The sequence below is a fragment of the Corvus kubaryi genome, unplaced genomic scaffold (genome assembly GCF_017639235.1).
Source record: "Corvus kubaryi isolate FWS band 111438036 unplaced genomic scaffold, C.kubaryi_AGA036_p1.0 split1-131, whole genome shotgun sequence".
NCBI classification, from domain to species: domain Eukaryota; kingdom Metazoa; phylum Chordata; class Aves; order Passeriformes; family Corvidae; genus Corvus; species Corvus kubaryi.
In genome coordinates this window covers 2,048,217-2,068,153 of record NW_024582073.1, presented here as the reverse complement: position 1 = coordinate 2,068,153, position 19,937 = coordinate 2,048,217, and the positions used below count along the sequence as shown (strand labels likewise).

Below are 19,937 nucleotides of genomic sequence, written 5' to 3'. Positions count from 1 at the left end.
AGAATGCTGTTTAATGCCTCTGGGATTAAGCACTGCAGATGCAGCCATTTATATTGTGTGAACAAACCATTCCTGTTTATGTTGTTTTGTATTGTTCTAATATATAAACTTAAAAAATAAATCACAGCAGCGCACTTAGTGGACATTTTATGTCTGGTGTGTGAGATGTGTGGCAGTGATGCTGGGAACGTCACAGTTCCATTTTCACATAGAATGGAAGCAAAATACTTTTCTGATTTAATATTTCAAGTCCATTACAGGTCCAGTGAAGAATCCTGATTTAAATGCTTTGCCATTATTTCATAGTAATATTTGGTTGCAAAGGAGATTTTTCAAAACTTTAATGCAAGAATCTCTTAAATTAATTCTTACTGCCATTGACTTAACATAAAAGAAATATGGAATATAAATAATGTGCATCTAATTATTGGATTTCTATAGGCAAAAGAAAGCAAATTTAACTTTTTAAAACTCTTATAATTGGCAGATAATTAAAACATGCTTCATTTTAGATGTTCCATTATGAGAAAGTTGTGACACCTTGATTAGACCTAGTTTTTTGTTGAGTTTTTGTAATCTGTTTGAGATGGCATCTTTTCCAGGTGCCTTAAAAACTCAAATAGAAACAAGTAAGGTGTGTAATAGGAATTCCCTTCCTTCCCCTGCTCCATGATATTTTTGTAACTGAGGCTATTTCTGGGATCATCTGTGATTATTTTTAGTCTTAAATTAGATATATTCATCCTTTCGTTCTTCTCCGCTCTCTCTTCTTCCTTTCTTGGCCCCCACAGAAAATAGGGGGAAAGGCCACTTTTTTTATATATATAAAATTGAGTTACTTTAAGCAGTTTTCAGTAACTCAACACAGAATATTAATTGCACTGCTTTTTAAAACAAAAGGATCCACTGGAGCCCATAAGTGTATGGTGCACTGGTCAAATGGGCTGAGAGGTGCTGTGACCCAGGGATGGGACTGGACAACCCTAGCGGAGTATGAATCCCTGGAGCTGGTGCTACTTGAGCCATCAAACCAGCCAGCTGAGGTTGGGAAGGGAGGAGAGAAGTGAGCTGAATCATTAGTTCTTTGCTTAATTTCCATTCTTGCACCATGAAATTAGGCGGCCTTTTGGCTCCCCTGTGGAAGTGCACAGGAGCACAAGGGCAAAGCCATTTAAAAAATACAGATTTTATAGACATTTTAGAAGCTACCTCAGGAGTTTAGGCGTGTGAAAGGACTCTCATTATTTCTACTTTAAAACCAGTGTCTAACTCTCTTTTAGAATCACCAGCTTTTGTGCAAATCAGTGCAATTCTCAGCAGGGAAATGTTTGGGATTTAATTTTGATCCTGCAGTCATTGTATATATTTCCTATTATCACTGAAAAAAAATATTCCAGGACTGTATTTGTAAATACATCTCTACTAGTTTCTGAAACTAGTTTCTACTAGTTTCATTTTTTGATTTTGTCAGGTTTTCAACAGAACAAAATACATGGAATTGATCTGATGTTACTTTCTAAGAGACTTTTGCTTGTGTCTTACACAAGAGGCTGTTACTGAAAACTTGGTAACCATGGGGTGAAAGGTAAAGCCCTGTTACTGATTAAAAAGAGTAAGTAAAAGCAGCAACCTTCATGTCATTATCTGGAAAGGAAAATTATTATTAAGTAGAAATGGAGTTAATAGAAATTTTCTTGACAAAATTGTTTTTTATAGGAAAAAAATGTTCATTAAAGACAGTAACTGGAAAGATTTCCCTTTTTGACACAGGGGAAAAAGATCACTTTTAGCCTTTCCAGATGAAAAATTTTTAAAGAAAAATGAAACCAAAAAAAAGAAAAAAAAACGAGAAAAAAAAAAGAGAAAGAAAACCCCCTCACAAATACTCCAAGAATAAAAAATCCAAGTAAACTGAGGAAAGGGATTGATTGGCTGGGGTGAAAAACAGTAAGTCAGAGGAAGTCCTGTATTACAGAAGGATTGGGAAAGAAACCTTCAGTTGGTTAATTCAGGTAATGAAGAAAGTGATAACTAGAACAAGGTGAACAGGGTGACCTTGAAAAGCTATAAATGAAGCACATTCAAAACAACTAAAAAACTGTTATCTCCATACATGATAATACAACTTTTAATAATAAATAACACAGAGCCTCATTATTTGGGTAAAAAAGCTTGGTATTTTGTCTTTTTTGACATTAAGTACTACTTTTAAATGTCAGTTGCATTTACATAGGCTGGGATGGTTTCTATGAAATGTGCCTAATTACCTACCTCAGTGGCCTTTAGGTGTGTTACCGCACATTTGGCTCAAATGTTGTCACAAATTGAATACTTTTTTTTTAACGTTTGCTTCAGTTCAATATGTTGTAAGTTCAAACAGGCTTATAGAAAAGCAGAATAAGATGTTACCCAATAGTGTACACTGCAAAAAATCCACAATGCCTTAATAGTTTGTTTTCTGGTAGATCTTTCTCCTTGCTCTTTTTGAAAGCCCGTTTGTAACTTCCTGTCTCTGATGGAGAAGCGTACTTATGCTTCAGGAGTGCCTTCTCCTGCTCCTTCCCAAGCTGCAGTGTGGAGCTGCATCTGATGCTCCTTTTACAGGTGTCCAGGGAGGTGCAAGACAGAATCATTTCTCTTTTGGCAAGACATGGCATCACAATTTATTTTCAATTACAGATCAAGTCTTAGTTTTAACTTTGATTTTCTTGGTTCTTCTTTGCATATATTATGGACTTTTCTGTTTAAATTTCTTATCTATATTTATCCTGTATTCGAGGCCAAAAAAGTATTTGTGGATTTTTTTTTTATAGATAATAATGGCTTTAAATAGTTACTTTCCTTCTCAAGAACTCTGATTTTAGACTTAGGGACAGCACTGTGAGTCAGCACTGCAAAAATTTCCTTTAGACTCCTGGGAATATTTGGAATTCAGCAAATGACAGCTAGTAGCTGTTTGGGACATGCTTAATATTAGGTTAAATTACTCATTCCTGGATCAAAATAACTAATAGGAATTTGTGCCAATGTTGCCTTTCTTACTGTTACATATGAAATGATGCAGGATTGCAGGTATATTCTTCCTGCCTGGATGAGTCTAGTAGCATGTGATTATTTTTTATAGGTTGTATTAAATTTCTTTTACAGAAGTTCAGGATTTGAGGTATTTTCCTAAGTACAAACTGAAAAAAGAATTATTAAAAGTTGAGAGAATTAGTAAGTGATAATTTTATTTTAATCTGTACAATATTTTGTAGGAACTAGTTTCAGTTAAACCATGAGAAGCAATCTAAAATAAGTATATTTTTATTTTAATAAATAGGAAGTCCTTTAAAAAGTGTTGAGTTGTAATTTATTCTCTTCAGAAAAGATCCTGTCATAAGATTATAGAGACAGCCTACACTACTGTTGAGCTTTACAAGGATTCTTTCTCTCTTGAATGTTTATGATTGTTTTCTGTAGATTAGCACATAGATTGCAGTGTATTTTTATTCTCAGAACCACAAGAAGCACAAGTCAGAACCACTAAAGTGTAATTACTTTATCCAGAAAAGATTCTTCCTGGCACTTGATGAATCCTCTTACAAATACCAGTACACAGAGTGTACAAAACATGTTGTGTTTCTTTTTAATTGTTCGTGTCAAAAGTTGGGTTTGTTACAGTTGGCTGCAAAGTGGAGGGATTGCCATGGTTCACTAAGGCCTGGGTCTGCAAGCACTTTTGTTCATGTTTAACTTTGGTGAGTTATGTGTGGTGGTTATATGGGCAAGCACATGGATATGCATGTGCACAGTTAACACCTCTAGTTTTGTAAAACTCCACAGATTTTTGGCCCGTAGCTGTGAGGATGTGTCTGTGAGACAAGTCAGAGTCAACAACAGAGCAGCTTCTAATCAGTTTGTCACTTGGGCATCTGTAGAACTTTGTTTCAGTCTGTGCAAGAGTTTCAAAATTAACAGTTTGGGGTTTTTTTTTGTAAAATTAAAATCCCCTCAGCATGAATTTCTGCGTAACTTTATAAAAATCTGTTCATACTCTTCTGATACTCTAAGGAAAGTCTTAAAATGAGCCTTCCATAGAAAAATACGATAAAATAATTTTGTCCTTCAGTTCATTCCCTCTAATATGGTCAACTGTTTCCTGGCAAGAAGAGAATTCCTGATCAACATTTTAATGGAAAGAATGTGCTACAGAAGTCCTTTGGGTATGTAAATCAGAGAACTGTTGGATGAGGCTCTTTAGATTAATCCAAGTGATATAGTTCCTAAGGAGCAGAAAAGTCTCTAAAGTCAGAACTTGGTCCAAACACAGCTGGATTTTCAACTGAAACAAACGGGGAGCCACAAAGTGGATCTACCACAGCTCTTTCCTGGAGAGAAACAAGAGTGTCCTCCGAAAGAGAGAAGCTGGGTATGCTATTGCAGGTAACTGCCACCAGACAGCACTCTGTCTGCTCAGTCTTGTCCAAAGAGCACCGGGTCTGGCATCCTTCACTGATCCCCCACTAGACCCATCCCTTTATGAACATCTCTCTCATGCTGCTTTGTCACAGACCTTCAGGCACACAAATACACCTTTCAGTTGAATCTACAAAAATGACTTTTGCTGGGTGGCAACATGGTCTTCTTGTGGTTTCAAGCATGTGTTACTGAAAACACACACAAAACTGTCTGAGTGTCTGTCCATAGGACCTTTGATCCAAACACTGCAAAATGGGGATGTACTGATCTGCCCCATGGTGCACTAGATTGAGATGGGACCCCCAAAATGTAAGCCATTTCATTTCACCAGCCAGTGTGCTCCCTGCCTCTTGACTGGGAGCCAGGAGGATTCTAGGTTTGAATGCCTTTAGCAGTGTAGCTTTTGTGTGCTACTGTTCTCAGGATTAAGTTTTAGAAAGTCAGACAAACAAAAGCAGCCTAGCTCTATCATTGTAATGATCCATAAGTGTACTGCTGTTACCAGCAATGAAATGTTATCACAGACAGGAGGTAAGCAACAAGACAAGAGGCAATGGGCAGAAAATGATGCACAGGAAGCTCTAGCTAAATATGAGGAAGAACTTCTCTACTGTGAGGTGACCAGAGCACCAGCACAGATTGCTTGGAGAGGTTTGCAGTCTTCTTCACTGGAGATACTCAAGAACCATCTGAGTAATTCCTGAGTCATCCATGGACTTGTTAGAGAGTGCTAGTTTGGTAAAAAAAAAGCCTAGATATTGTCACGGGTCAGAGTGATGCTCCTTAAAAGTGGTTGTCATGTGCTGCTGCGCAAGAAGCCTAACCTGTAGCATAACTTCTTGTTTCTATCTTCTAACTGTGTATTAACTGTGAAAGAGATAAAGTTCATCTTTAACAAAGATGAGGTCAACAACAGGAGAAGAATTAGCATTGTCATCATCAGACCTTCAGCAAACAAGACCTTTTCTCTTAACATGTTTTTGCCTGTAAGAAAATAATTGCCTTGGGTAGCATAAGCTGGACTCGCGGTTTTGCAACACAGCCCATCCTTGTGGAGCACCCTTTCTTGGATGCATTTCTCCTTGGCTCTGGGAGAGCTGAGGAAAGGTTGTATTCTTCCCTTGCATAGGCTGCAGGAAGTAGGGCTATTCATGAAGCAAAAAGGAGGAACCTTCTCTGCTTCTAGAGCACTGGCTGACTTTACACTAAGGGAAAAGTAAAAGCTGAGAGAAAGCTGCAGTGGGCTGCCACACAATGTATGTTTTTCTACATGTTTTCCTAGGAAAGACCTTTTAATGACAAGAAGCATAGCGCTTTTCTCTGCAAGGTTTATCTTATATTAGCGCAACAAAAATAAAGTGATTGAAACATGAGTGTTTAGAAGGAAACAATATGCTGTGAATAATATTGGTTGGAAATACTACTGCATGTTTAGAGTAGGGTTGTCTGCCATTGGAAGTAATAAAAATACAGCTGTAAATTGTACATTGGGGTTTGGTTTATTCTGGAAGCTAATTTTTAAGAAACTGAGGTTTATTTATTGGTTGTGTCACAGGAATATTTGGCTTGTTCTAGTTCCAGTCTTCAGCATTTTTCATTTCAAGCCATATAAAGGAGAAGATCATCTATGGTACATCTACCCCAGTTCAACAGAGTGGGCTCTAACCCATCTCTGTAAATATACTGCCTTCTGTGTTGGTTCTAGCCACAGCAATACTTTAAAAATTATTTGTATTCTTCTAAAATTTACTCAACAAAAACACTTTTCATTCTATGCTATTGCATTCAGGTCTCAAAACATTGCAAAGCATCCTTCAGCATGCTCCAAAATTTTCACAGGGGCAATGGGAAAACTTTGCTTGGTATCACTGTGGGATCTGACATCTGCATTTCCTTTGGGATGTGTGAAACTCTTCCCTGACAGGTGCGTTTAAATGTAGGAAATGGCATTCCAGTTGGGTTTTGTGTCATGAATACAGTGCATATGATTTATCTGAACACCAGCAAGACTTTCTCTCTCTCCCTCCCTTCCTCCCTCTCTGCTTGGCTGGGCAAATAGCTGGCCGGCTCACAGCCCTCCAATCACCTGGTGTGCCAAGCCTCCACCCCTCAACACTGAGGGTTCCCACACCACCTGCAGCTGGCTTTTAAAGCAAGTCTTTTAATAAAATCACTTTCAGTCATTACTCTTCCATTTATGACAGCAGGAGTTCAGGACTGAGTAAGAGGAGCAGAAATTTCCCCAGCAGAAGTTGCTCTGAATCAGGTTAGTAATGAAGTTTACTGCTGAAAGAAGTAACCTGAAAGCAACCTAGGTTATCATAGGAAATGTTGCCTTTAACATATGTGCTGTTTGAGTAGCAAGAGCTGTGGTACGCAGTTTGTTTACGTTACAGCATTATCCTGTCTTTGCTGAAATAAAAATTACAGTGTTAATATATAGAAGATGCAGTTATATTTTCCTTCCCAGTCTGACTAGAAGGTGTTTCTGCTTTTGAACAATAAAGCTTGCTTTCCTTTTCCCTTTTATGCATCATACACTTCTGTTACAGGTGCAGCTTTCCAATTTTACAGCTTGAACCGTTATTGAAATACGCTACTTTAAATATCCCAAGGCATTTGGAGTTTTGTGAAAGTCTTGGGCACCACATGAACTTTTAGGACACTTGCACTAAAACAATTTATTGGCTGTGCATGTGTGCACGTGCACGCAAATCATAGACCATACCTAGTTTTGCTTCATCTCTGAATTCTTTTACTTTCATATATTACTGCTCAAGATCCAATCAATGCAATTCTTTTACTTTCATATGTTATTTCACTTCAAGAAAGATCTCCCTTTCATATATTATTGGACCAGATCTAATAAATGTAATACTGCAATTTTTAATAAGGCTACATGTACTTAATAGGAGACAAAAAAATTAATAAACTTTGACAGTTTTTTCAGGAAAATGAGGCTGAAGAAAGATGCTAAATTAATCTGTATTAACCAGTATATATTTATATTTTCCCATTTTCAATACATTACAAACTTATTGGAGTCTTTTATCCTTAATTGACATGGTGTTCAAAATGTTTTAACTACTGCATCTAAAATTAATAGTATGTTATATAATATTAGCTATATATTCTAATATAATAATATTAGAATAGTTTTGAGCAAAATATCTATGGTTTACTTTGGCTTCAAAAATCATTGAACATAAATCTTAATAACAGTACTACAAGTTTCAGAGGTTTCATATTGCTTTATAACATTTGCTTTCCATATGAGATTTTAATGTTTTTTTATTAGAGCTTTTAATGGAAAATTTTGTAGGAAAAGTTGAATGGCAACTGCAGCAAAACTTTGGATTTTCTCATGTGTAGCTTGGGTTTAATGTGCACTAACTTAAACCATGTATGAGACATAATTAGATTAAAATTTTATTTTAATGGAAATAAAATTATTGACACATGATGTAAATTACCATTTTTGCTCCAATATCCACTGATTTTTTTGAATTTTGTGTGGGATAGGAGGGTAGGTTAGGTTATTTTTGCATGAAAAACACTTTGCAGAAATGGTAGATTTTACATGACTGTGAAGGAGTCAAAGCAGTTTTAAATATGAATATAATCTTTGCAGATAGAGACTTTGTCCCTTGAATGGTGTTTTTGGTCAAAAATTTTTTGACACCAAACATTTCCTGACAGAAGAGGGCTAACAACAGATGACGATTAAATGTTCCTGATCATCCACCTAAACAAACAGCTGGTATCAATTGTAAGGCTGAACTCATCTTCTTGGACTGGCATTCAGATGTGTAGTGGCCAAGCAGTAAATGATCTGGTTTACAATTGGCCAAGAAAGGCTGAAATTAAGACGATTTTATCAGCAGATACTGTAGAGAAAAAAATTAACCAAGACAATAAAGAACAAAAGGGATTGGAGAAATACCTGCTTATTCATGTACTCTGACAAATACCATGAAGTCCATCAGCTGTGAGGAAGCTTTATTTGGTTTTTCTTCCTCCCCCTATGTTAGATAAATCTTTCAAGTTCCTTTCCTGTCTAAATTATGTCCTACTCTCTTGCCTGTATCTTTGTTGAATGTGGTTGAAGGGGTAAAACTAAACTGTAGTGTGGATGGCTTAGCAGTTCTCTCTAGGAATGAGTTCAAGGAAGGAGGAGGTTTCAGTAAGGGCTGATCATTGGTCCTCAAGTCTAAGGCAGTTGAACTGAGACCTGCCTTTTTTGGAGGACTGTTGGAAGCATATTCCGTGTTTATGGCGTAATCTGTAGCTAAATTAAAACTTAGTCCAAAAGAGACTTCAAAAGTGCAGTGACCCAGCACATGCAGAGCCAAAGAGCTGCCGCCTCAGTTGTATGCAGGAAAAGGAATGTGCCAACATCGGTAACAAATGGACTTCACAGGTGTTTGCTTGTGAAAGAGTGAAACTTGCTTTGCTTGTGACGAAGCGCTCTCTGTAAAGCAGACTTCAAAGTGGAGCCTAGCACAGGTTTGAATGCATGAGAGAATCATCAGGTTGTGTCCGCTCCACACCTTAATTAGAAATAACTGCATACCGTTGGTGAGTTCAAGGGCATTTTCCTTTTTCGGTTTCTTGTTGCTCACTGCCTATGTTTAAACTCTGTATAAGGTCAGGATTCAATCTTTTCTCTGTTTAAACTGCATGAACAATTCAGCCCACCCTGACTGGCCGTCCTTGCAGGCTACATGCCTAACATTGCTGTTCAAGGGTGGCAGGTATCCAAGTCTGCTCCAAGAAATGTGGGACGGGTGCACCAAACATGCCTCAAAAGCACTCCCATCTTGATTGATTACCCAGTGTAATTATCAAAAACCCCCTCTTCCAAGCTGTCAAGTGTGTCTTCCCAGGAAGGCTCAGAGCAGAACCAGTGCTCCTCAGCTGTGCAGGATGTTCAGCAGGGGCCCAGGCCAGTGCTGACAGAGCTTATGGCAGCAGAGACCAAGATGAAACAGAGCCCAAAGTCGTGTGCTAGGATGAGGCATGGTTAGGCTGCAGCAGGGAAAAGAGGAAGAAAAAAGGAGCAGTTAGGAAAATACTGAAACCTGCTAGTCAAAAAGTTGGACAGAGAATTTTTTAATGTGTTTGCTTACCCTACTTTATGTTCCTCTCTGTCATAAAGATCAACAGGAAGGAAAACCAATATTTGTCCAAACTCAGGAATAAGATCTGTGAGTCTGCAGGAATAAGACCCTTTATAAGAGTATGTGGTGACAGTCAGTATAAGCTTGTCTAGGACAATGCTGCCACCAAAAGGCACACCCAAGCTTCTGTAGGTTTGTATTTTAGCATGAGATGCGCTCAGCCTCAGTGTTCTGATAAACTGCTTGTGAGTCAGCACATGTCAGCAGTGAGTCATTGACCAGGCTGTTCTCTTGCAGGGGGTGATGCATTAAAGGATCTGCTGTACCAGGGACACCTCAGAGAAGCATTACACTTGTCAGTTATTTCTGAAGACACTTGTCACCTCATACCTATGTAATTTGGTCCTGTGTGAAGCCAAATAGCTTTGTAAGCTCATCAGTTCTTCCTGCTTCACTGTCTTATCTGAAAGTCTTGGAATGTCTCAGCCAAATCTGAAAGGGGGCCATGTCTGAGGTACAGTGCTGCACTTGCCACCAGAAGCTGTGAAGCAGAGTTCAGGCATTGTTTGCTATACATTTAGGCATACTAAGTATAGGAAACTGTGGAAGATATGCTGGATTCCAGTGGTTGTTGTAAAAGGCCATGTGTTTGTCAAATCCATGTTAGGATGGATATACTTACAAAGAGAAGTTTTCCACGCACATGAGGTAAGGTTTTTTTTCCTCTACAGACACAAAGTCTGTATATTGAACTTTGTCTTTGGTTGTGCTCCAGTTTCTTAAGGCTGAAGAAGAAAGGCTGGGTTTCAGTCAGAAGAGGCGTCTTCTCTTACTGGCTTGTGGCTGGCAAGAACTAGCCTCCTTCCTCTCCACAAGAAGCAGAAATCAGAAGCAGAAAAACTCCTCCTATTTTGCCATAAGGATTCCTTCTCAGCAGAGAAAACCATAATATTACTGCTGACCACTGCAGTACATGCCTGTACAATTTTTGGGACTTCTTGTCCCAAATGGCAAAGAAGCAAAACAATCTGAGATGACTCCGGAATAACAAGAGTCTTGGAAATTGCTTAGTGGTCTGAAAACAAGATCAGCCAGAGTATTTTTTCCTGTTAATGAAATACCAAATGAAATATTATCTGGGGGGAGGGAGAAGTAATTCCTTAAAAAAATGCTATGTTTCTGCCACATTGAAATTGCTAAGGTGAAGAGCATGGAGTCACAAGAGCATTGCTGCTTATCACATGGGCTACAGACTAATAAGCATATTAATATAACATCCACAGCTATTCAATTCCATTCACTACCCTTTACCAAATTTTCTTTACTTAACAGGGAATGGAGACCTTTTTTCTTAAGGATGCTCTTTGAAGACAGAAATGGCATGTTTGAGTGTGCTTGGGGAGCTATTACAGGAATAGGGTGAAAATGTTTTTTTTCTTCTCAGGAGATTGTTTTTCCCAAGCAGTCTTGTATCAGGATGGCAGTCCCTGATACTCTCTGCTTCTGACTCTCTGTTTTAGGATCAAATGCTATTAATTGAGCTATCCATCTTGATACAAAGTCATTGCTGTTAGTGGATTGAACAAGTGGGAGTAGAAATGTCCTTTACTGTTCTAGGAAACTGATACAGACCAGGAAGGAATACACCAGCAGAATATGTCTAAATTAAATAGTTTTTCAGTTCCCAGGTGGGTTCCATTTAACAAATCATGAGCAGAGTAGAGATATATATGGTATGAGTTGCAAAGACAACCATCAGTTTGGGAAGATGACAGATGGTATTGCTTGATTCTTACCAAACTCTTAGCCATCAACAATACAGTTCAAACAAATACATAAAGACAGAACTTGTACATTAATGTTCCCTCTTTAAAATATTATTTTCTATGGGATGCCCATGTCCTCCTCCCCAAGCAAATGCTTTGGACCCTCAGTGACCATCTGTTTGAGTTGGGAAGCAGGATGGCTGCTGTTCCTAGCAGGCACCCATATCACAGGCCAGCGAAGTGCTACCTTCCTGCTGGCCTCCAGGACCAGGTCGGTCACAGAATCTGAGCTTGTGTGCTAGAGCTGATCACGTCCCACACTGTGACAGGCACTCACAATATTGAAGAACTGCAGCTGGCATGGGATGAGCCATTAGTCCATTGGGTTTTGTTAGATGATTGTCAGGCAGAGATGTACAAGATTTCTTGTAAGGATAATTAGATCGGGGAAACTTCATTGGTGCGTGAGAGACTAGAAACACTATTTTAATCTGCTTTCAAGCAGTTCTTACTGAAGCAAATTCTAAAGGCAAAAGCTATGTATTTGAAGACAAAAGGATATTGAACTGGCTCTGTCAGAATGCTGTATTTTAAAGCTTTTGCTGTTTACAGTCTTACTGTTGGAGTTTCAGATCCCCAAACCCCTTATTTATGTTGGTGTTGATCCTTATCTTAAAAGGCTTTATGATATATGAGATAATAGGCTGTTTCTGTTTTAGAAGTGGTTAAGAAGTGGCCATTAGCAGTGTAATAAACCTAAAGATAATGGATCTGCTTCCCTGGGGAAATAAGTGCTACATATAAAATTAGGAATACTGTATCCGTAATTTGTTTCCTGGGGAAAAAGCACATGCCAGTTTATTTAATGTCACCGAACAGTGCGAATGTATTAGTTAGTAGACATAATTAAAGTTCTTCATGCAAATACTTCTTTTCCATTGTTTTTCACCAGAGTCTGCACTATCTTTTGCATACTGCAATAATTTCCTTTATTTCAGAGCTCTACATCCACCATGTTGCCCTGTGGACCAGTCCTGTCCTTTATTCGGTGTCTGGTGCGGAAGAAGAACATCAGTGGCGAAAGTCTTGAGGACACCAAGTTGTGCCGATGCTTGTCAACAGTGGACCTTATAGCCCTGGGTGTAGGAAGTACCCTTGGTGCTGGTGTTTATGTCCTTGCTGGAGAAGTAGCCAAATCCGATTCTGGACCTAGCATCGTTGTTTCTTTCCTCATTGCTGCCCTTGCATCTGTGATGGCAGGTCTCTGCTACGCCGAGTTCGGTGCTCGTGTTCCCAAGACTGGTTCTGCGTATTTGTATACTTACGTTACAGTTGGTGAACTGTGGGCTTTTATCACTGGCTGGAATCTCGTTTTGTCCTATATTATAGGTAAGCCTAAGAACACGGGTTCCAGGGGTTTCTGATAAAAGCAGATAAAAGATACAGATTTAGGGCTGTTTTTCTTTTCTGTCTCTACGCTTAGCTACCGTTTCTTTTTAGTTCTGCTGAGATGAAATAATTGCAATAATTTGATTAGGTTATTTCCTTCTGTGCATCACCATTGCAAACAGGGTTTTTTGCGAGATATTTTTGTAAGACTGTGACGTATGAACCACAGAGCTTGTATGAAAATTGTGTCAGACAATTCAGTGATGATACACAAGAATAATCAGGACTTCTTTGCCGTCTTTGGTCAGCAAGAATAATTTCAGTACAATCAATAAGCATTTTTTTTCTGAATACAGACAGCAAGGATGTTTAGAGGGACCTCATCGCTATAGTATCTTACAAGAAAGTCATGGTGTTTAAGTACTAACTTGCTACTATATCCTTGTGCTAATTAAGTGCTGTCCTCTCAGGTAATCCCATAAAATACAAAGTTGACCAGATCCAAATAAAATCAATGCTTATGTGGCAGATACCCAAGTAACTATTTCAGTGCTTTAGCAGAAAAAACATTTTTTGATTTAAAAACTATTTCTCCCAGAGGAACATGCCCCAAACTTCCATTATATTGTGTGTGAGCATGCCTAGCTTTATATGTGTACCTACAGGATGGTTACTCAAATCATTACAAAACTGATATGCCCCAGTATTGTATTAAAATGTATTTCATGATAGGAGAGTTATAAAAATAAGATTGTCTTTGGCCATGCACACTCTACCACAAGAGAGCATTAATTTTAAATACAGACTCTAGTAACATACATATTACTAGTAATTTTTTTTTCTTTTTTTGCTTTACTTACAGGTGGACAAACTTTCCTTCATGTTCTTTCTTCAAATGCTTTCTTACATAACTTTGTATTGTTTAACATATGTCATACTGTAATTCTAGAAAAAAGCTTCTTCCAGAATCAGACATAAATGACACAGAAATAATTTCTGCAATATTTTGGGAATAAACGAGGCACAAATCTGTATGTTTTAGTTCTAGAAAAACTTGTTACCATTTAACAAGCAAAATTCTAAAACATTAGAATTCTTCAGCAAAACAAACTTGCAGCACAAGCTCTGCTTTTTTAAATGCAAGTAGCAACAGGCTTAGTTTTGTTTCTGTTTCAGTAGAAGTAGCTGTATCCCACTGTATGGATGTAAAACACTAAACATGCATGTGTTTTATGAAGGTACATCAAGTGTAGCAAGAGCCTGGAGCGGTACCTTTGATGAACTTCTTGGAAAACGGATTGGTCATTTCTTCAGTGCCTACTTCAAAATGAATTACTCTGGGCTAGCAGAGTATCCTGACTTCTTTGCTGTATTACTTATATTACTTTTATCAGGTAAGACAATATATGGCTTAATTTATGGTGGTTGTGGTATTTTACAGCTAAAAGTGCTAAATTGTAGGGTTTTGCACCAGAAGTACGTTAAGGAAGTTCAGATGCACATTTTGTATTGGCACACTGGCTCTGTGAATTAAATGTATATAATCAAATTTTCACATGCACCCTCTTCTCTTGAAAGTGAGACATGAATTAATCATTTTTCAGTACTTTTTTTATAAAACCCATGATGCAGATTTATGGTGACAGGAAAATTACACAGTTCTCTGTGTTTTCTTGGCTTTATCACCAGTAAATGCTTTCAGAGTGGCCTGGAGGTTAAGCTCTATAGTTTGGTGATGTGGTCTCCTTAAATCATATATTGTGCACATAGTGGGCATTTGTAAGGGTTCTTTTCCATCTAAATTGGTCACTTATTTGGTATAAAATAATGTTCCCCTTTCTAAGTCTTCAGTTGTTTATCCTAGAATTTGCTTGAGCTAAAGGGCACCCCAAGGTACTTACATGGACCAACAGACCAGTTTGAAACCTGAGTAAACCTTTCCTGTCTACTCTTCCAAGTCCTGTTCTTTTTTGCCTTTACTCACGTATCACACTTTTGAATCGCAAGCATTGACACCAGCTACATGCTATTTGAGGGATCAGAAAGCTCAAAAATACTGCAACTTACTTCCATGTTTGCGTTTAACAATTATTTACCACATGGAAATGTTTCTACTGCCACTGGGAGTGAAGGAAGCAGGAAGGGTATTCTGAAGTGTGCAGTTTGTTTTCAGGTAATACTAGAAGCATTTCAATATTCAGTGGAGGTCTTACCCGTATCTCATATATTTGTCCTGTTCAGTCTCTCTTTGGATTAAACCAAAGCAGGAACTTTTCTTTTCTGGGAAGTGAAACTAAGTTATATGTATATAACCTGTTCTCTGGTTCGCTTGTTCTGAGTGGGGTTTTTTTGACACAGGAAAACATTTCTGTTCAACTTGCTGCTAGAATGAGTGATCAATGCACCTGAAGATTTATTAGGTCTCTGTACATAAAAGTATGACTTCCTACACTTAGGAAGATCTGGGAGTTGATTTGACTAGGTTTAGTCCAGCATCCTGCCACACTTGTGGCTCAGAATTGCCTATAGGACCAGTTCAGACCCTTATGTCAGGCGGGTTGGGAATGAATTTGGAATATAACTGGAGCAGAACCTTCAGTTTCATCTTTTCCAAATAAAGGAGGAAAAAGTAACCCTTTGAAAAGCAGAGCCTTTGAGCCCTTTGAAACTCCACAAACCAAACTATACCATACTAGTTTAGATGCTGATACCTTTTATATTTCCTCTGTTGCCATTGCTGCTTCAGAACATAAGAATTAGAAGTTCTTGATAAAAGAGGAAATGTTTTTCCTGTTGTTCATCACTGCTTCTGAGTTTTCATTTGTGTCCTGTCTTTTCATCCCTACCATCATTCCTTCTTCACTCTTTTTGCATTTGTGCTGCAAATTGCTTTTCCAGGTGTCTGTGATAAGGAGTCAAACCCCCAGTGACTGAACTGGGTGGAATTCCCCACTGCTGAGAGGAGAGTCAGTGGGAATGGCTCAGGACTGTATAGGTTGAGCATGATACAGTAATTGGATTGTGAGCTGTGTAAAGCTGGATCATAGGAGTAGCAGGTGATATTTTACAAACAATGTTATGTGCTAGGCACAAGGGAAAGCACACAGAAATGTGGTTTGGGTTCGGGGGTTTTTTGTGTTTTTTTTTTTTTTTTAATAAAGAAAGGACTTTAAAAATGCACATACTGTGATTCATACTGCATTAGGCTGATTGAGATACTGCCTTTTTGGAAAAAACTGAGTTGCACAAAGCATACACCTATTTCAATAAAAATGTCATTGCTGAAGAAAACCTGAGCAGCTCATAAGATAATTTCTGTGTTCTGGTAAGAGAGCAAATATCTCATTAGCGGAATCAGAGACTTTTTAGATATTATTTTGAGAGGCTTAAAATTTTCAGACTTAATCTCTAAATAATGAGGGAAAGTATGGATGGGATGTTAGTGGAAACACTTAGAGCGCAAAGGACTTGTGAAAACTTTCCAATTGTATTTAATTTTTCCTGATCCGCTCACTGCCTGCTCTTCCATTAAACTGTTAGCACTTTAAAACTTAACTGTTTAAAATCTAATGATAAAGTAGAATCCTGATGGAATAACTTTCAGATTCTTTACAGTTCTTCTTTTACATGTATACCTTCTTTAAAATGCCATTTTATTAGTATAATGGGCCATTCACAGCTATAAAATATTTTTATTTTACAGGTCTTTTATCTTTTGGAGTAAAAGAGTCTGCATGGGTGAATAAAATTTTCACTGCTATTAACATCTTGGTCCTAATCTTCGTTATGATTTCTGGTTTTGTGAAAGGCGAAGTTGACAACTGGAAAATAAGTGAAGAATATCTCAGAAACCTTACTGCAATAACAGAGTAATTTTTAAAAATCTATTTACTTGCTCATATTCCAAGCAGTTTTCTGTTACATGTGCTTTATTAGTAATATACACTATTAGTGTTTTAATATGTTTTGTCAAAAACTTCAAAGCAAGTAAGATGATGGTTACTTGATTTAGATATTCTTCCTTTTGCTGTTATTTTTGTCTTTCTTACGAGCTTGGACATAAAAATGTCATCTCACGCAGTTTTGTAAAGCAGACCTCTGTCATGATGAGAACACTTACACATTTTTTTCAGAGTTGTAGGGTAGGAGGGTGCATGTATTTATCCTACCAATAATGAAAAAAGAAGTTATCTTTCTGCTGTATTTTTGTTCTCTATAGGAACTGCTCATCCCATGAAAATGTGACAAGTATGTATGGGAGTGGTGGCTTTATGCCATACGGTTTCACAGGAACATTGGCTGGTGCTGCAACCTGTTTTTATGCTTTTGTAGGATTTGACTGCATTGCAACAACTGGTATAGTATTTATATGTGTGTATATATGTCTAACACTGGGGGTCTTTTTGCAAAAAAACCCCAAAGAACCACAAACAATATAATAATCTGTCTACTCTTCTTACTTTGCTTTCTTCCAAACCTCTTTCAGTCAATGTAGAATGAGTCTAAGTTCATTCCTGAACGTGGCTATCTTTCTGGGAAGAATGAGGAGATTTTGTTTATTTTATTCCTGTTCTAAAGAAATGATTGTTGCTTTCTAAGTCTGGAAAGTGCATAGTATACAATTTTTCTGCTCAAATAATGTTAATCACCTGCTCACTTTTACAGTTCTCTGAGATGTTCTAATGGCTGATAGGGAATGAGTACATTGAACTTATAAAGTGTAGGTAAATAACTAAAAATAATGGGCTTGGAGTACTCTGAATATATAATGTATTTTATGACCTTTAATTTATCTCTATTTTAATGCTATTTCTGACAACAAAATACTGAGTTCTGTTCTGCATGTCTCAGTTTATTTTACTCAGGTCTTTAAAACTTCCATTGCAGATATGATTCCCATGACTTAGATTAACAAGTGTTTTGTCTTTGATGTTATCTTTTAAAGCTGAAGGGGAAAATCAGTAAGAATTTTTGGTGGGGCATTTTCTTTTCCTTTTTTCAGGAGAAGAGGTCAAGAATCCTCAGAAAGCCATACCCATAGGAATTGTGGTGTCCCTGCTTGTCTGCTTCACGGCCTATTTTGGGGTTTCTGCTGCTCTGACACTTATGATGCCGTATTATCTGCTAGATGAGAAAAGTCCTCTGCCAGTAGCATTTGAATATGTTGGATGGGGTTCTGCTAAATACATTGTAGCAGTGGGATCCCTCTGTGCTTTGTCTACAAGGTAAAAACATTGAAATACTAATTCTATTGGGAAAAGCTCTGATGAATAATATATTACATTTATATGTATATTTGTGTGTTCATTCTGAAGGCTCAGTCCATGCAAAGAGTTAGCAATAAGTATTATAAGCAAGTTTTAAACTTAAGCAGGTCTACATGGCAGTAGCTGTGTTAATTTAGGTACCTTTTTTTTAAAAAAACTGTACTGTTATTGAACTCTACCTCTTTGGTAGAAGCTTATTACCCCAAAATTTTTTTTTTAATTTAAGTAAGTATTTTCAAACATATGACCTGCAAGTTACTTTATTAACTGACAAAGTAAACATCACCCATTTTGTCCTTTTTCGCTGTCCATTCCCAGTGACTCAGCAGCTTTATGGGCTCTGTGTATTTGCAGGCAAAATTGAAGACATGATTAGCTAGCTCCACTCCTTGTCTTCATTGCCTGTCTCTGTTTTCCTCCAGTAGCCAGTCTGTCTTATGACATCATCCCTTCCTGTGGTTTCTGTGTGGGTATTTGAGATGTAGATTATAGCTGTGAAAATATTATAATTTATTCCCCTTTGTGAAACTGTGAATGTAAACTTAACGTATTATTTTGATTAAAAAGATCAGGGAGGGCATGATATGTGTTAGTATGTGTTCAGATATAATACACCCCAATTGTAATGTGATAGAAACACTTTAATTAAATAGAAAACTGCTTGATACTTGAATTTAGGGATAGAAAAATGCTGATGCCAATCTTTTACCTGAGCTTGTGTAGGTAAGGAGTCATTTACATGAGCTTCAGTAGTAAGAACACTGGCTGCCTTTCCACAAAGGAAAGCAAGTTGCCTGTGGAAGCACTAACAGCACTCCAACATAACCCTGTAGGCATTAGCCTGAATATGAGCTTGTTGACTGTGGGCAATGGTTTAAAGGAAAGGAACATTTAGATGTAGGAGGGGATAGAAACATGAAGTAGTTCAGGAAGGACATTAAAAGAAATGTAGGACTGACTGAAGGATATCACAGTTACACAGTTCATCCTGGGATTATAGTTATTTTCTATATAGTTGTCTTGGTCCCCTCAGTTTGGAGGGTTTCACTGATTTTTTTTTTCTTTACATTGATAAATAGTAAAAGTTACATATAAGAAACTAGATTAAAGAAATTAATACTGGAAAACAAAGTGAACTGAGATGGTAAGAATGTATTTTTAGAAATTTGAACCGTTGGTCTCTTTTTCCAGTGTATCCTGAAGAATTATATTTACTCCTGTGGAGAGATTAATCTTTCAATCTGTTGACTGATGTTAGTTTAGAACAAACCAAAGGAAACTGTATTTCATATCCCTCAGTTTAGAGGTACAATTAAGAAAAAACTTTGGAATTAATTGCTTTTGGTCTTTACAGTTTCCTCTCACTGTGTTATGTCATGAACTAGTTTCGCCAGGGTAAAGATGTTTGTTAATATTGCCATTATGTATGCGAATGTACTTAAAGAAGGGTAGGATAAATGAACTTTACAAAGCTAAAACAACAAAAAACTTTCCGGAATTTTTTTGGAATGTACCTTCTTTGTGGAAGGTACACTCATAACTCGTACATCAAAATCAGTTCATTTGCAATAAAACTTCTCTCCTGTCTAACCTTAACACCTGTGTCCCACAAGCGTTACTGGATGTACCTAGCACCTGTGGTATGTAAGAGCTGTGCCTTCTTTAAGTGATGTAGTTGTTTCTCTAAAGTAAGAAAGGAAACCATTCACCTGGTTAAAAACTTGTGTGCTTGCTGCAGAGGTTATACTGGCTATGATTTCGCCTTTTGTTTTCTTAATTAGAAGTATTTCTCTTTGAGGGAAAGAAAACACCTAATTTAAGAAGTATGTTTAAGAGCTTCAAGTTATCAATAGTTTAAAAGCTTTATGTGTTCTGCTAATAACAAGTCTAAATTAAGTAGCTTTACTTCTTCCAAAAAAGTCTTAATGAAGCTT

The 19,937-nt window shown here is 37.4% G+C and overlaps 1 protein-coding gene across 11 annotated transcripts in view; it reads left to right on the top strand.

Annotated features, from left to right (window-relative positions):
* Positions 1 to 19,937, top strand: part of SLC7A2 (solute carrier family 7 member 2) — a 53,871-nt gene that overhangs the window by 21,240 nt on the left and 12,694 nt on the right. For 9 of the 11 annotated variants that reach the window (XM_042053136.1, XM_042053133.1, XM_042053131.1 and 6 more), the window contains 5 exons: positions 12,346 to 12,736; positions 13,975 to 14,130; positions 16,440 to 16,605; positions 16,956 to 17,092; positions 17,739 to 17,961. In XM_042053136.1, the coding sequence (XP_041909070.1) occupies positions 12,361 to 12,736; positions 13,975 to 14,130; positions 16,440 to 16,605; positions 16,956 to 17,092; positions 17,739 to 17,961 (1,058 nt within the window). In that variant the 5' untranslated portion in view covers positions 12,346 to 12,360. Of the gene's footprint in view, positions 1 to 6,464; positions 6,728 to 12,345; positions 12,737 to 13,974; positions 14,131 to 16,439; positions 16,606 to 16,955; positions 17,093 to 17,738; positions 17,962 to 19,937 lie in introns of those variants that run through there. The other 2 variants (XM_042053129.1, XM_042053140.1) reach the window with 2 other exon arrangements.